This window comes from Melanaphis sacchari, unplaced genomic scaffold (assembly GCF_002803265.2).
Source record: "Melanaphis sacchari strain LSU unplaced genomic scaffold, SCAv2.0 Contig12_pilon_pilon, whole genome shotgun sequence".
Taxonomy (NCBI): Eukaryota; Metazoa; Arthropoda; class Insecta; order Hemiptera; family Aphididae; genus Melanaphis; species Melanaphis sacchari.
The window spans coordinates 1,921,838-1,939,814 of record NW_020270527.1 but is presented as its reverse complement, the minus strand read 5'-3'; the positions used below and the strand labels follow the sequence as shown (position 1 = coordinate 1,939,814).

The 17,977-nt window shown below is 23.5% G+C and overlaps 1 protein-coding gene across 2 annotated transcripts; it reads left to right on the top strand.

Annotated features, from left to right (window-relative positions):
• Nucleotides 1–866: 866 nt before the first annotated feature.
• Nucleotides 867–17,533, top strand: LOC112591130 (androgen-induced gene 1 protein-like). 2 transcript variants are annotated; one of them, XM_025334827.1, is made up of 5 exons: nucleotides 867–1,373; nucleotides 7,861–8,001; nucleotides 13,548–13,765; nucleotides 16,112–16,280; nucleotides 17,356–17,533. In XM_025334827.1, the coding sequence occupies exons 1-5, from the start codon at nucleotides 1,200–1,202 to the stop codon at nucleotides 17,374–17,376; spliced, it is 723 nt and encodes a 240-aa protein (XP_025190612.1). In that variant the 5' UTR covers nucleotides 867–1,199; the 3' UTR covers nucleotides 17,377–17,533. The 2 variants fall into 2 exon arrangements, with proteins under 2 accessions (XP_025190612.1, XP_025190611.1); XM_025334826.1 differs by lacking the exon at nucleotides 17,356–17,533 and having other exon boundaries at nucleotides 868–1,373; nucleotides 16,112–16,662.
• Nucleotides 17,534–17,977: the final 444 nt, after the last annotated feature.

Below are 17,977 nucleotides of genomic sequence, written 5' to 3'. Positions count from 1 at the left end.
AAATTATGGTAATATTTTACATACCAACCTACTGATAAGTGATAATTCAGTTAATTAAAATTTTTTTTTTTATTTAACAATAATTCACTTTTTAATATAAAAGATATTAAATAATATTACAAATTTTGATCATCTGAACTCAAATCTGCTACATTGTTTAATTTATAAGACTTAGACAACATGCGGATGTCTTAATAAAATCTTACACTTTATGAAGAAAAGCCCACTGATGGAACTCGACGGAGTTTTAAAAAGGTTTATAATTATATTATAATTATTGTTTATCTTTAACAACGCCACGATTTTGTTGAACGTTGAAGTATATTATTTAGCACGAAATGGACTTGATATTATTCCGTTAACGTGTACCACACGGCACACTACCGTCACGCATAGAGTTAAGTTAATACACAATTAATAATTATTAGTAATTATTTAATGACTCATTTTCTCGGCATTTAATGTATACTACCATTACTACCTATACGTTAATTATTATACTATAAAATATATTAAACATAATATATTATAATATTATTTAACTTCTTTTATATGTTTCTTATATAACAAAGTCATTACAGCGGACGAGCGGATGGGGAATATAATGGACGTAAAGAGACGATCGGCGACAGACCGACGGGACTTGCCCTTCTGCTCGTGACGCGCGTGCGCGACCGCTCGCTAGCACCGACCACCACGGCGCCTGAGACGATTGTGACGGCTGATACACACACTCGTACAGACATTACAAACGCACACACGCCCACACACACACACACACACACACACACACGCGCGCACGCACGCGTGACATAAACATGAGCGCGCGCAACGCGACGCCGCTCGCCAACGACTGTTATTATTCGAAGGCGTTTGCGAGTTGCGACGGTCATTTACTGTTTAGTGATCATTCGACCGTCTGTGGGGTGTGATCGTTTCGTCGTTATCCCGTTTTAACGATTCTCTCTCGAATTTCTGTGTATGTTATTCCGATTGATGTTACACGTCGTCGCGGCCCAAATTATCGTTACCTACCGCTGACTCCGCGCCCTGTGTGCGGGCGTGAATTTCGTTCTGCTCGTAACGATATAATAAATATTGTTGACATCTACATTAAATCGCATTATATACACGCAACGCTCAGACCCGTCTCCGGTTATTTTTGTCCGTATATCCGATTAAACACCCAAAACACCGTCATGAGTCTGACGTCGTATTTAACGGTAGCCAACATCGCCGTGCACGTGCTTGGCAGTATCACGTTCGTCTTCTCCGTATACTATAATTACGTTCACGTCAACATACCCACGCACGTGAATCCCATCGACGACGCGTTCGGCGGCAAATTCAAATACCTCACGTTTTTGGATGGAGTAAGTAAATCGAATTTAAGTTACTAAACATATTCATTACAATATATAGGTATCTAGTACCTATATGACTATATATATATCCGGATGTCCTCTGTTCCCGGTGCTTTTATTATCGATACTACATGTATTTGCACGCGCATGTTCTGTACATTTGTTGCACATAAAAATAATTGTGTATGGACCATTTATGTGTAGGTACGTTTCATTTTTCAATGTTTAAAAATTTTCGAAATCGTTTTCGTTAATGTTAAAGTTGAATTTATAATAGAACAATAAGCGAGTTGGTACGTCATTTTAGGTTTTTAATTTTCGAATTTAAATTTTTGCTGATTATTTTAAAACCATTATCAACTATCGTGCATACCTATTATTGTGCTAACTTATTTAATATTTCTTTTTTTCCATTTGTTATTTTACAAGATAATAACCGCTCGTATAAGTGTGAATGCATACAACCCTCACCCCCCAAAAAAATGACTTGTCTTTACTCGAAATTTCAATATATTTATCCAAATTATTAGTAAACAATAAACATTTAGTGCGATACAAGTTGTTTAAGAAAATAATAGATATTTATAAAATGTGTTAGTAATTTTTACTGAAATCTAAAATTTTTGCCAAATCTTCCCCTATCAACCCTTTTGGAGTTAGGCTTTGGCTTATGTATATATTTTAGAAACTTATTTATAATAATGCAATTATCAAATGAGCATTAAATAAAGAATTTTAGGAAGTTAAGATTATAGATTATATGAGCTCTATTTATATTTATGAGTTTTATTAATATATATAATATATAGTACCCTCGACCACGAGCTGCAAATCCATTTAAATATGACCACGAAAAAACCAAGTACAATAAGTATATATTTAATCAATATTTACTAATCTTAAATAATTCTAAGTACCTATAATCATTTGAAATTAAATTCAATCAGAAATTTCTAATTGCATTTTTATTTTTATTTCAAAAGATGCACAGACATAAATAAAAAATAAAGTTAAAGTATTTTAATCAGAATATTACCAAATCAGAAGTTAATACTATTATGTTAAGTTCCATAAACAATATGTTGTATCTTATTGTTAAAATATTTATGTATATCGAATTTAAAATTATGAAATTTTCGTATAGTTTCTTCTTAACTTTTTAAACACTATTTCAGATAAAAAAGAATATTATCTTTTGAGTACCAAGTAAATACTATAAAACACAAAAGTTTCATATAATTTATCTATCTATGTACGAGAAAATCGGAAATTTTAGATAATTGTTTCCTAAGTAATGTAGGACTCTAGTTTATAAAATCTCGCATATTTTAAACCTTTGAAATAATCCTGTAAATTTCTGCAGATTTTAGATTTTAATCGATAAATATAATATTTGTTTACTAAAGTATAGAGAATTTTGAAAGATCATTGTTCATTAGCCTGATGCAATTTAAAAATATGTTTATATTATGTTTAAATAACAAATTAATTTAATCTAATATGATTTAAAAATTATAACAGATATAAACGTCCATTATAAAATCGATTAATTTTTTACCACATACTCGTTATTTGTTTTAAAATGTATTGTTTAAACCAAATTTTTAAATTATACAATATAATAAAAACTTAAAATATTCCTAAAGTACTTCTTAAGTATGTACCTTTATAAATTATAAATGTTTTCTATAATGTACCTATAGATTTTTTAATTTCCACCATTTGTTGAAAAATTATATTAAAACCTAAAAAGTAAGGGGAAAGAAATGTAAAATCTCAGAAAAAGCAAACAAATCTGTCTTAAAAAATCTTTAAAAATTTTAGATGAAACGAAATCCTCTAAAAAACTGTTTTTCAAATGTACCTAATTATATGTGTGTTACAAATGTAAATACTCCTACGCTATCATTTAAAATATCTTATAACTAAATTACTTAATTAAATATTTAATGTAGATAATATGTAGGTACCTATTATATAGTTTTATTTAAATTATTTTAGGTTATTTATTAATACTGTTTTATTTATTTTAACAATCATAAACTAATAAAATATATATAGATACTTTAAATTAAGTAAAACCTAAAAATTATATTGTTTTTAAATTTTGTTTTAGAAAAACTTCAATTAATGTAAATATATAATATATATATATATATATTTTTTAAATGTTGATACTTTTTAAATTAATGATAGTATTTATAGAAGTTTAATATTAAAAAAATATCCTATATGCTTAAATCTAAAACCTAACAAAAATAATTGATGTGGATAAAAATTTGAATAAGTAATTACTAATTAGTAACTAATTACTGAGTTATTAAACTTTATGTAGTGTGTATATAATACAGCTTATAGTATAAGGTTTAAAAACGGAGGGAGGTTATATAATGATTAAAATTAAGTAAAATAATTTGTAAACAATTGTATAAGTTCAATACTTAATAAAAGTATTAAACTAGCAAAATAACTAAAAAAATTTAAAGTTTAAATAATAAATAGGTATTATAAATTTATATAAATTATAATACAAATATAAGTACATTCGTGAATATATAAAATTTTCCTAAGTAAGTAAAATCATGATTTGTTAGTGTTTCAATAGTTTAAAAAAAGAAACATTGACGAAAATAACAAATAATACTATTAATATTTATTTATTCATATATTCTACATACATAAATTATAGAAAGATGGGTTATCTTGAAGCTTATTAATGTAATTGTGTTTTATACTTATAAATTACAACTAATACGTCTTATGCACAGTCAATATTATACTACATCAATTGAAAATTTAATTTTTAAATTAAAATAATTATTGAAGTATTGAATAAACATGAGTAGGTATTTATTTAAAGATGTGCATTTATACTGATATAACATTAAATCTTCGATATATATAATATGTAATATTATAGCTATACAAACGTATATTGTATACTTATGTTTATTTTAAATGAAAAAATTTATTACATGTAGGTTCAATGGTAATATATGATCACAAACCGTAAAATCTTGTGGTCACTTTTTGAGAATTAATTAAGGAAAATTACATAAATGGTAAATACTGTACCTATTAAAGATTCAATAAATAAGCTATTATAATAATTAATTATAAACTTCTAAAATATAAGTTAATCATAAGTCAAGTTATGAGCTTATAAATTTCTATAAGTTTCAAATGTAACACACGTGAGAAAATTAATCAATAGACTTCAACATTTTTATGATTTATAATAATCTATTTCAAGGTCCAATGTGTTTTACGATTTGTAAATTGTTCAACATTATACGGTGTTCAAACTGATTTGATAGTTTATATTATTATATTTTTCAACAAACCCTTCATTTAATAGTTTGAAGCCAAGTTTATGTATCCAAATTATATTTATACATATATTATATAAGTTTCATATATAGATAATTTTAGTTGTGGTTGTATCTAAGATATAGTTCTTTGGGTATGCATTCAAACTTAATTATTAATGAGTTATAAAAAATTAATATATTTTAAAGAAATATAAGTAAATGTACATAGTATAGATACTCTCTATAGAAATTACTTGGATGAACTTATTTAATCAAGTTATACTTTAATAATATACTATTACTATGTGTCCTGTGATTTTTGTTCGATTATGGTACGTATATTATGAGATTATTGTTATTATTTTATTTTTTTCATACTAGTTTTGATAAGTTATATTAAGGAATTAAAATTTAAAAGCAACCATTAAACATTTGTTTAGGTTAAACTTAGGTTATAACTTTCTGGTGATTTTACTTTTTAAAAACATACTTTTAATTTTCATTCTTCGTATCGTAACAGTTTTTTTTATATAATAATAACAACTGCCATAACGCAAAAAACGAGTAAGACGACTATATAGTGAAAGTAAGAATATGTTACTCGTATAACACATTATTCAACTTCTATCCTTGATACACTAAGAATTGATTTCGAACACGAGAATCAGACTTAAAAGTTTGATTCATTATTCGTTTATTTTTTTAAATGAATAATAACAAAATATATTTAAGTGAAAACATAAATAGATATTATTTTTATAAATGATCTACGGAGAAACACAATGTAATAATAATAAATATTAAACACGATCTGCATAATGTATACTTTTTTAACATAGTCACTTTAATATACTTTATTATCAGTTGTTACTTGTTGTTATTAAATTATTATGTAGGTTTGTTTAAATTTAATCTATTTCGATTTTTGACTATTATAACTACTAATTAATTATAAATGCAAATTGCAATAGCTTTGCTTACCTACCGTACGATATACCTACATGGAAATTATGTAGGTACAACCTACTTATAATAACATAATCAAAAATTTATTAAAATCAATTTGGAATTATAAAATATAGGAATTTTAAAGTTAAAAATTGACTAGTTTTTACTACTCTTAAATATAAAACTACGCTCATATTAGGAATAATTTTCAAACTAACTGTACCTATATTTACTAATTTTGATACATCGTTGTGCTATTATAAAGTATAACATTGACCAATGTAACGTATATTAATATAAAAATATTGCATACAGTTGTATTGTTCTTTATTAATATATTTAGCTATAGGTACTACTACATTTTATAAATATGTCACAAATTTATTATTTTTCATAGTATAACTATACTTATCTATTATTCATGCGTATATTATTACATAATTATTAATAAATAATAATGAATAAAATGTAATAGTTGAGGTAAATTATATTCTATTCATCCTAATTCAATGGTATTTTATTAGTTGTTATTATAACTATCTATGTATAAATATGTACGTTTTGAGTAGACGAATGAATGGCAAATTATTATATTACGATTTAAGAATTTCCAAGGACACACTCACGATTTACAGACAATATAATAGTTTATTATTATAAAACATAAACCAACTTACCTAAAATATAGTGTTATATATTTCAAATTTTAAAAACAGACGGGTAAATTTATTATAAATATCATTAATTAATGTTGTTATTTTTACAGCGTGTCCTCGTTAAGGTTATAATTTATAATCATAAATCATGATTGTTATTTGCTGATTAAATTATGTTTTAAGATTGGTTCCAAATGTTTACGGTGTTATTTCTATTGTAAATTTAACGAATTTTTTTTAGTTGGTCAGTATAATTGCAATGTACTTATTACTTATTAACACACTCCTGAAGTGTGGGCATGCGCTAACAAATAAAAAAAAAAAAAATAATAACACAGTTAAAGTAATGAAATAATAGAATTACAAAATAACATTCGAAAAAAATAAAAATACATATTATATAGTATAGCCGTTTAGGATATATTTTACGTATAATAAACATAGTATATATATATAAATTCTTCGTATATTACTATTACTGTGTTGAAGTGATTTGTTTCGTTTACAGTATAATTGCATTTTTTTTTTTATTCATCACAGATCAAAATAGTTTGTAAATTGTATGTAATCAAGTATAAATATCGTATGTATGAATACTGCATACTGCAATACTGCATAGCTACTTAGTGAAATAATAAATAAACGTCTACATATAGGTATATTAATAAATAATACCGATTTTGTAGTACATATTATACGCATTTTTCGTAACCTTCGATTAATCAATCGTATATGTACCATTTTGTTTATGATATTGTATACTTGTATTCTAGTTTCACACGGTTTTTAAACATTTAATTAAAAATACATTTACTTTAAATGGTTAGTTCTTAGGAAAAAATTATAACTTATAAATAACAATAGTCCCGATCTTTATATTCTTTAATAGCACTATTACTATTGAATATAATAAAATATGATTTGACAACTTTTAAAATTGTTAAGTATAGATCTTGTCTTAAAATTGTGTTAAGTAAAAAATCAATTATCATTGTCTTATACTTAGTAATGATTACGGTGCCTATTACCATATTATGTTAATTATTATGTTACATTTAACAATGTATTAAAATTGCAATTCGTACGAAGATTACTGAAAAAGCCTAAAATATTTGATACCCATAGCATTAGCGTAGGTACTTATTGAAGGATCCTATAGTTAAGCTTCCCCTAGATAAAAAATTATCGACTCTGTTTCAAACTAATTCAGAGCAAACACTATAATATATACGTATTACTGGAGTAAATCTTAGTAATAACTACACTTAACAGTAGATTAGATAAACTATTAATAAAATTGAAAAATATTTTTCTAAGGTACCACCTAGACTTGGTTTTCAATTTCTACACAAGTTCTAGAGGTGACATTTTTTGAGCACTTCTTCATTCAAAAGCGTTAGATAATACAATTAAAATAACATAGTAAAACCAATATTCCTATTAAAAATCGTATTAAATATCAAGAATTTGATGAATATATATTATTTTAAGTTATGTTTTTTATGTCTTAATTTATTGTTAACTACTTGTAATAATAGGTATCTATGTTTAATTTAATTTATATTTATTTTATTTGTTTAGTGTTTTCAAGCATTGTTTTTCCTATATGCTTTGATTGTGGACGTTTTTCCGTTGATTTTCCCTTCTAAATCATCGGTCTTGGAAACATTAGCTCAAGTGAAATACTTTTTCTTCGCCAGCATTGCTTTTCCATTAAGTATGGTAAGTAAAACTTTTAATATAATCATAATCTTAATATTTCTAGTGTCAAGATTTATAGATATTAATTAATAATTTCAATATTATAAAAAAAATTGGGACAAAGAATACATACCTATAGTATACATATACCTGCAATAAATGCATGACATTTAAACGTGAATGTTGTTACCATTTATTATTATTTATAAAATGACACCTGTTTTCTCTTCCTATTCTTATACACCCATGGGTGGATTTAACAATTTGCCGCTCCATTACCAAAATAAAAATTGCCGCCCTTATTTAAAAAAATCACCACTGTATAACAAAATTTCCTTACATAATAATAATTTTTATGTAGGCAATTATTTTTTCATTTAACTAAAATTCAATAAAAACGTTATAATTCAAATATAATATGTTCTCTTTATTTTTATTATACAAGAAAAAAATAATAATAAATTTATTAAATAACTATTTAGTTATGTAAGTAGTTTTAATGTTAATTATTTATTTTGAAATTAACAAATTCAAGAAAAAAATTAAGTATTTTCTATACAAGAACAAAATAAATATTAAATAGAATTTTGCTGCATATAAAAAACCGTCCTCTAAAAATTTGCCGTCCTATGCGGCTGTATAGTTCGCAGTACCTTAAATCCGCCCTTATATATACCATTCCTCAACTTATTTTAAACGTTTACGTTCTATTCAGAGCAGTAATCTTAAACCATACTGATATCGAGATTCATTTAAGTTTTACTTATTTTTGTGACGCATGTTTGAAAGAAATTCTATTGATAAATAGTATACCTTATGTGTAAAATCGGACCAATTTTTAACTAATTTTGTATTGTTATGTTAATTTTATTTACTTCGTACAATATTATTGAATGCAATACATTTTTACCATATCATATAATTTTTTTTTTTTGAATAATCAAATGTTTATTATCACCTAGTTCTAAAACTCACATGACTCAACATCGAACCATTATTCACCGATTTAAAACTGTTGATTTAGAGGAAGCTTCTTTATAATATATGTTTGACTGTTTAAGAATTTTTCTATTTTCATTCCTCCCTCGGATACACATCCTCGCCAGTTGAGAGATTACAATTTTCTATACTACAATAAGATTCTTTTCTATTGATTTCCTTTGATTATTTCTTCACTATTTTCTTTAATTGGGTACTAAAGTTGGCTTCTTAATTTAAATATTTTATACCCATTGAATTTAATTTCTATGTTTAACTTTCAAAATAATAAATTGTATTGTTATATAAAACCAACAAAAGCACTAAAAAAAAATATGGCTTAATTAATTTTTTTTTAAATAATTATAATATAATAAAATAACTTATTAACTTTTGTTACATTTTTTCTTATATAAAAATTGTTCTAAAAACTATGTAAAAGACTAGTAAATTAATTTTTTGAATATTATACTTATATTATATTTAACACAATATTATGTATAGACACCTAAAAAAATCATCACTAAAACTCATATATATTATAAAAAAGTTGTTTAATTAGTTGGATTATATTCATTATTTTAACAATCGATGAAATTATATAATTTATAATTTTATTTAAAACCTTGTATTTTATTTAACTTGAAAGATTCCTGTTATATCGGCCAAGAAAAATATGATTGTTTTCGATTATTTTAACTATGGTATTATTAACTTTAGTTCTTAAGCGCTTTTATTAAAAACGTTTATACCTAAATGTTATTATTATACATGAGTACCTAACCCATTATTTAATTTATTTTTGATGGTCACATTTTTAAAACTAAAATGCTTTGATATTTAAATCTGAAATTGGTTTTTGACAGTAAATTAGATCTATTTTATTGGTATTTTTTATTTTAATTAAAAATGTTATGACTGTAAAGACTTAAAATGTTTGCAAAATATTCATATTAGCATGTACGATATATATATATATGTATAGATATGATATATTTTTCAAAATATTTTGGCTCATTTTGTGATTTTTTTTCATAAATGTTATGAAAAAAAGTTTGAAAAATTAGCACACGCATTCATTATTAGTTTTATTTACAATGATTTAAAAATTCACTGGCTTAATTTTTTTTTATAAGCATTTAAATTTAAATTTTTGACATCATAAAAATTTGTAAATTATTTTATAGGTAGTTATAATTATAAATTAATATAAAATCACAATTTTTTAGGTATTTTAAATTCAAATTTGTACAAAATAAGATATTTCATTAAAAAATAACTCTTCGGAACTACGTATATTATTGATTACTATACAGATTTCAATTTTGGAAATATTTAGATAATTTTAATCTATTATTTATACCATTAATTTATTCATACTGATCTCTGATATGTCAATTGAAAAAATATTAAATAATTTCATACTCTACCCAACGAGAAAACACACCATATCTCTCTAAATTAATTCAACTTTATTGTATAACTAGTTAGTTGAAAAATAAATCACTAATAGCAATATAAATAATAAAATATCCTTAAAAATACATAAGCTGATAGACCATCTCCGTTTAGCATCGTTTTTTTGTAAGCAATGATTTATTATTGAATTCAATTTACAGTGACCTGCCCAATAATAAATTATACTTGAAATATATTTAAACTTATAATTATTATATAGGTACTGCTATAGTTTTTGTATTTACAACTTAAACTTCAAGTCTTAAAGTCTAAAGTATTCACTTCATAGTATGACGTATATTACTGCAATATGATATTTTTCACCAAGTACACAATTTACAATAGCCTAATTCTTTAAACTAATGTAACAAATTGCGTTTAAATTAATATTAATTAATTATGCTGTATTTATATTAAAGATTATCAATAATAGTATTTATGTTATATAGTATAGTACTTAAGTACTTATTATTTCGAATTTTTAATCTACTAAAATATAGATATTACTAGTATAGTATACTTAATAATATAATATACTTTTGAATATTTAAACAAAATAGAATTATAGAAGAGCCTAGAAATAAGCAAAGAAAAGGTAATACAGAACATTTTAACTCAGATATAATAATTAAATAATTAAAAATTAAATATCTTCATAATTGCACCATGACATATAAATTACTAACTTTAATAAAAATGTTTAATATATGAGTATGTACTTTAGTGAATTCGTGACTATTTGGGTTATGGTTATTGTTTGTTAATTATGATTCATTAATCATTTATATAATTGTATATGTCCTTCAAAATAATATAAAGAAAAATAAGAAAATGTGCTTTACCTTGGTTATCATATTTCATACTATTTTTCAAATAACTAATTTAATATTAATTAATCAAATACTCAAAAAAAATATTATACATATGTATGTATTGTATTGTATATTATTCTTTTTTTATTGAATTTTAAAAATCAATGTCAAAGATTATTATTGTTATTAGTTTTAGAATATACAATAAGTCAATAACGGTGAAAAGGTTTTACAATTAAATAGTGGTCAGATAGTCACATAAAATACTAATTACGTTTTAGATTTTTAATATTATTAAGTGCTGTAAAATTTGGTTAATAAAATAATAAAAATTAATTGAATATATAAATAGCCAAATAGAAATAATTATGTAATTAATTTTTTACTTATAACTACGTATGTAAAAATTTGATTATAAAGATAAATTTTTCGGAGAGTGATCATATTTGAAATGTTTGGAGTTCTACATTTTGTCTATGTTTGGTGGAATGCTATATTTTTTTGGGTTCGTTGATAAATTGATAGTATTATCATTATTATATGTTTAATTTTAGATTAACATCACAGGTTGTCTAGTTGTACACTGGGGAGGTTCCTCTTTATAGACCATTAGCAACTTGTGTATTAACCTTGTATGACCCATTCAGAAACGATAAATTCAATTTTGTTCTCTTTTTTTTTAGACTCGTCCAATCATAAATTGTGTTTTTAATTTTTCTAAGTGTCGTCTACTGATTATACGATTAATATTTCTAGCTAAAATTATACTAATGTGTTACACTTGTTAAAGTTATGGTACCTACTATTATCAGTCATAATACTCATAACTATAGAAATTTGGACGTTTTTACATATATTCATATATTCATATACTAAATGTTTAAATAGTTAATATATATGTATTAAATTCAAACCATCGAAATTTAATTATGTTATGATAAATAGAGTATATAGTAATTTATTCTTTGTCGGATATTGACCACAATTTCTTAGATAAAGTATTAATAACTAATATAAAATTTTTCCACAAATAAAATATTCGTTTGGATCAAAATTTGAATGAAGCTATTACATCTACAAATGTTTAAGTTTTAAGGTTCAAAATTATAAATAATAGTTTTTGGAAGTGTTTTCTTCCTTATTATTGTCACAGTGTTTGGCAAATATCCTAAGTATGACATATTGTTGAAACATACATTTCAAAAATAAATAGATGTAAAATTGGCTCCACTGAATTTATCGTAATGTTTGTAACCCAAGTTGAAGCATTGAAAAGTTATTTATATCGTGTATACATATGTTTAAAAATAAATCGAGGATAAAAGCAAATAAACTATATACTTGCTACTTTTTTGTGCTTTTGCCATCATCAGCAATGTTTACATAATATATAAATCTTAAAAAAAAAAATCAAGAAACATTATTTCATCAAATTATAATATTTATTCGATTGTTTAAAGAACTATGAATATTAAAAATTTAGATACTCTTATGCTATATGTTATTTTTTTTATAAGCTTTAAAAATAAATATATAAAAAGAAAAGTTCAAACTTGAAACAACTCAAATTCTAAATTACTTCAATATTTATTATTACTTTTTATTAAATCTAAAACCATATAATAGAACAATTTATTTTAATTAAATAAAATTATTCAAGATTATAAAATATTAAAATAAGTTTCTGCTAAAAATATTGGACTAAATGGCAGGTATACGATAATAACGTTGGACGCTGAACTCATTTTATAAAGTTAAAAAAAACTTGGGAAATCAGGAATTTTGCAGACCTCTTCTGTTAAAATACAGCAAATTGGTATTGAATTTTGTCATTAAGTAACAAAGTAGCTCATTGTCATAGATTATACGTTATACTTAAATCTAGTGTTAAATCATTGCTTACAAAAAAAATGGTTCTAAATCCAACCTCTAATTCTAAGGGTATTTTATAATTTATTTCTAATTCTAAAATTAATTAATTTTTTTTCTATATTTTTATTAATACAGTTGTTAAAATTTATTTTTATATTTTTATAGAATAACATCGCATAATATAATATAATATTATATTTACGATTAACTATATACTATATAGTATTATATCCTGTTCAAATATATGAGTATTATTGTTACTAATTTATAAGTTTGTATGTTATAATACAAATTCAATTTTTTCGAAAATTGGTATAAATATTCCTGTATTTTATTGCTTTTGTTAATTTTTTTCAGTATACTATAAATTCTTGATGGATCGCACTATATTTTATTTATAATAGAAAAACAATTTAGCCAAATTAAAAATTATTAAAATTATTTTAGTTTGTGTCTACGACTTTTTGGAGCCTATGGTTTATCGACCGCAATTTGGTGATGCCTAAAGACATAGACTTATATTTTCCAATTTGGCTGAACCACACAATGCATACGTTTGTATTCGTATTCACCTGCTTGGAAATGGTCACCGCTTACCGCCCATATCCATCCCGTATTTCCGGAATGACTACACATATTTGTCTGCAGTTATCTTATTTAATATGGTAAGTATAATAATTTCTATTAAGTGACTATCTAGTATCTACTGATAAAATATGGAAAATAAAATGTACTTGTAATAACTTAAAAAGTTAAAAATTAATGTTATGAATCATAAACTCTATGAAAATATAAATAGTTCAAAATTTTCATCAAATATGCCATAATTGCGCGGTTACTTGCAAGGTGTAAGTTTTTATATAAATAAAGTATAATTTATTAATTATGATAAAAAATTATCATGTTTCAAAAAACCCTAATTAAAATAAAACGTATTTATTATTATTTATAACATATTTTTACATATTTTGAAGTAGATGTATTTTCTTAAATATTTTACGAATAAGTGCTTACATATTTTGTTAATTATTTCATATTATTATATTAATAATAATCACGATTATGCAGGAAATATGGTCATCCTGTCGTAAATTGTAATAGATTACGTCGTAGTATAATATAAGATAATTAATAGATAAATGATTTTTGATATCGCCGTATATGTTATATAATGTATAATTACTCTTATTCATTAATTACATTTTTAAACTAGAACTTTTCTTTTTTATTATAAATTTAGAATAAAAATTTTTTGTTAAATAATTTACACATTTTATAAAAAATAACTACATAAATATTTGCATAAGTAGGTTTTTTTAATATATACAAATTCATGCTTTAGTAATTATTGCATACGTTAAATGCCATTACCAGTTTTATGGTTTTTTTTTTCATTATTTACGTTACTTTATGCTTATTTTATTATATGAACTTAAAAAACAAAAAATATTAACGAATAACAAGAATTGCAGCTTATAAATATTTCATTTATCTATGTTTACGATAAAATAACATATTATGAATTATTTCTACATAACCTAAAAGTGTTCATATAATCACCTTTTTAAATTGTATTTTCAGAAAGTGTCATCAATGGGTGGCTCCTTTCATCAAATTATTTTCCTGTGAATGTACTTTTAGTATATATTCTTATTGTATCAATGATACAGATTGTATATTACTTGTAAAAATAAAAAAAATAATAAAATAAAAAATTGTATTTTAAATATAATATGTAGATACTTTATAACTCAATGTGTATAGTACCATGGCGAAATTTTTGGGTAGAGGAATGCTATGTTTATAAAATTAATTTCTTTTTAGATATATTATTATTATATAATAATTTTTTATTATTTAAATAAATTCAATAATTTAATTAAATTTTTAACTAATACTTTCAATGTTTTGATTAGTTTCCAGATCTACTTAATTTATTTTTGATCATGTGTCAATCTCGATATTTTTAGCTCACTTTAAAAATTAAAATTTGTTGGGATGTAGCGATCGGTTCTTAGTTTTGAATGTAGAATTAAAAGCTTCATTTTCATTATTCGTTCTCTAAACACAATTCCAAAGCTATTTAAAATATTGTTGGAAAAGTTGTACAATTATAGTCAATGTATCATTGACTAAATAATCACTAAATTCAGTAACTCTTGAATTCATAGGTTGATAAATGATTAATTCTAAAAACACATTTATCATTTCATTTGAAAGGAGAAAACTCAATTCAAAAAACGTAATGTAATCATTTTCAAATTTCCGAATTCTTAATTTTGTACTCCATAGTCAATCATAATCCTACAATTTTTCTCTACCAGACTTGACTGGTAATTACATAATTATTGTCAACTAATATGTAATTAAAAATGAAGTTGGGAAATTCTTTATTTGCAACTTAAAGAATTTCTTTTTCAAAATTAGAACCTATATGTTATATCTTAACTATTAATGCATTCCCAAACATTTAATTTTCAGCATTGACTAAACAGTTCTATAGGATAAATTTTTTTATCTTTTAACAAACTAAGTTCAACAGGAACGAATAACAAATACAATACTAAAACAATTTTATTACTGTATTTCCTGAAAGAATTTCGTCTAGCCATAAACTAAAAGATATAAATGATATAATGCTGACTGAAATTTGGATGAGCGCTTATCGGATAATCCATAACCGAATAAAGCCAAAATCAAGACTAATTTTTCCTATCAAAACTCCGGACACAATACTTAATTTCGCATAATTTTATTCACAAGCATATAATTATATTAATATTATAGTATTTAAATATTTAATGTATACAAGTGCCGACATAGGTTGTAGTAATTAAGTCTTGTGGATACGATAAATACAAGTCTTTTTAATCTAGTACTTAGTAGTTAATTATTATTTTTGTAAAAGAAATAAAAATATATAGTAGATTACTATCTACTATATTATCGTTTAAAGTTAAGAATTTCGTCTACACGTAAAAATTAAAAAGCCTTTATTTTATAATTTTCAGGATTCATATTGTGTATAGTCAGTGCCATATGTGGGTATATCCAATTCTTACTCAGTTGAACCTGCCATTGAGATGCCTTTTCTTCTTGGGTACATTTGTGTACACATCAGTCTTGTACATAGTTGGCGAATATTTCAACAAGTTTGTCTGGGGCTATCAACCTCAAAAGGTACAAAACCAGTACGATCCTTAGACAAGAAGTTGAAAAGCTCTCTTAATACTAATTATTATTATTATTATTATTATTTTTGTAATTTGTAATAATTACCATGATTGATTTTTGATGAATATTCGATAAAAAAAGTTGATCTTTCGATTTAAGACTGTACAACAATGGATCATCAGACAAAATTTTATAAGATAATGTGATTATTATTTTGTATGGACGTGTGAAATATTTTATTTTTATTACCTACTATATTGCTATTGTCTTTTAGTATTAATCTTTTTATTATTTCTGTGTGTGTACACGCGCTTGTGTACTTTTGTGCGTGCGTGTATGTGTTTATAATATATTGGATATAAAATAATATTACTATATTACATTTAAATACTATGATGTTTCTGTTAATTTTACCTTTCATTTATGGACATTTATTTATCACGTTCATCATATACATCATATTAAAGGTAGGCAAGTTAATGACAAAAATAGCTAGAGTTAGTTTTGTTAACTTTCAAAACGTTATAATTTCTAAGCTAAAAGTTATCAAAACAAAAAAATGTAAATCTTAAATATAAAGTTAATATTTATTTTGATGTCATCTATAATAAACTATTGTAGTACCTATGTGTGTAACTTTGAAGTTTTTTCAATAATTTTAATGATTTTATTAATAGTTTAAACTAACTACATGCTTCTATTATTACACATTATAATTTTTTAGGTAAATTACATGTTTTATATCAAGGTATACTAAATTATTAAATTAAAAGTGATATTTTTTTGTTTTTGTTTACATGTTATATTTCAAAATAACTAAATAAATGTAATTTATTAAAATGAACATTTATTCTAGTTAGTTTTTAAGTTCATTAAAAAATTAACTAACTAATCAAATTTTAAAATTTTAAAAATAGCTTTTTTAATAACTAACGCCCAATTTTGTATTATATATTTTACGCCAACAAATAAGTCTTATTCAAATGTACTCTATAGGTTTTAGACAATGTTATTAACTTTTACCAAAACGCTTTAATTCAATTCCTATTCTAACATACTTGGATGTTACATCTGTTCACAGGTTCAAGAAAAACGACAATAATATGATTTAACTATACAAACTCGTTGATCAAAAACGCATTACATAATTTAATAAAATTATATACTTATATAAGTATATAATAATACCATTATACCATTGTACATATTCTTATCAACGCTTAATTTGCTTAAAATGCATGCATTTAATTATTAATGTATTGGTTTGACTAATTTTGTAATGCATTCATATTTATATGTTTAACGAATTGTATATTACATGATATGTAATATAAATAACATGTTAATATTATTAAAATTGTTCCAAAGTATTTTAGACTTGTCGATATGATCTATAGCATTATTACCTTGTACCAATTATACTGACTCATAATAAATAGCTGTAAGGTTGTGTTATTATTTATTTACATAATTTATACTGAGCAACATAGATAAATTCAAATTCATAATTCGTAATTTTAATTTTTTTTATTACTTATACAATAATTATACTTCAACCTCACAATAATACACAAATGAAGTTTGTGACCTCGTTCAGTTTAATATGTATACCTATGCTATTAATTGAACGTTCCGATTTTGTCAAAAAGTTAATTTCAATTTATTGTAAATTTTAATTTCAAAGTTTGTATAATAATATGTTT

Bases quoted from the DNA above. Each gene is read 5' to 3' on its own strand.
- LOC112591130 (XM_025334826.1), top strand. From the start codon at position 1,200: ATGAGTCTGACGTCGTATTTAACGGTAGCCAACATCGCCGTGCACGTG. The intron at 8,002-13,547 runs GTAAGTAAAACT...AAATTATTTTAG, and splicing joins TTGCTTTTCCATTAAGTATG to TTTGTGTCTACGACTTTTTG. The intron at 13,766-16,111 runs GTAAGTATAATA...TATAATTTTCAG, and splicing joins CAGTTATCTTATTTAATATG to GATTCATATTGTGTATAGTC.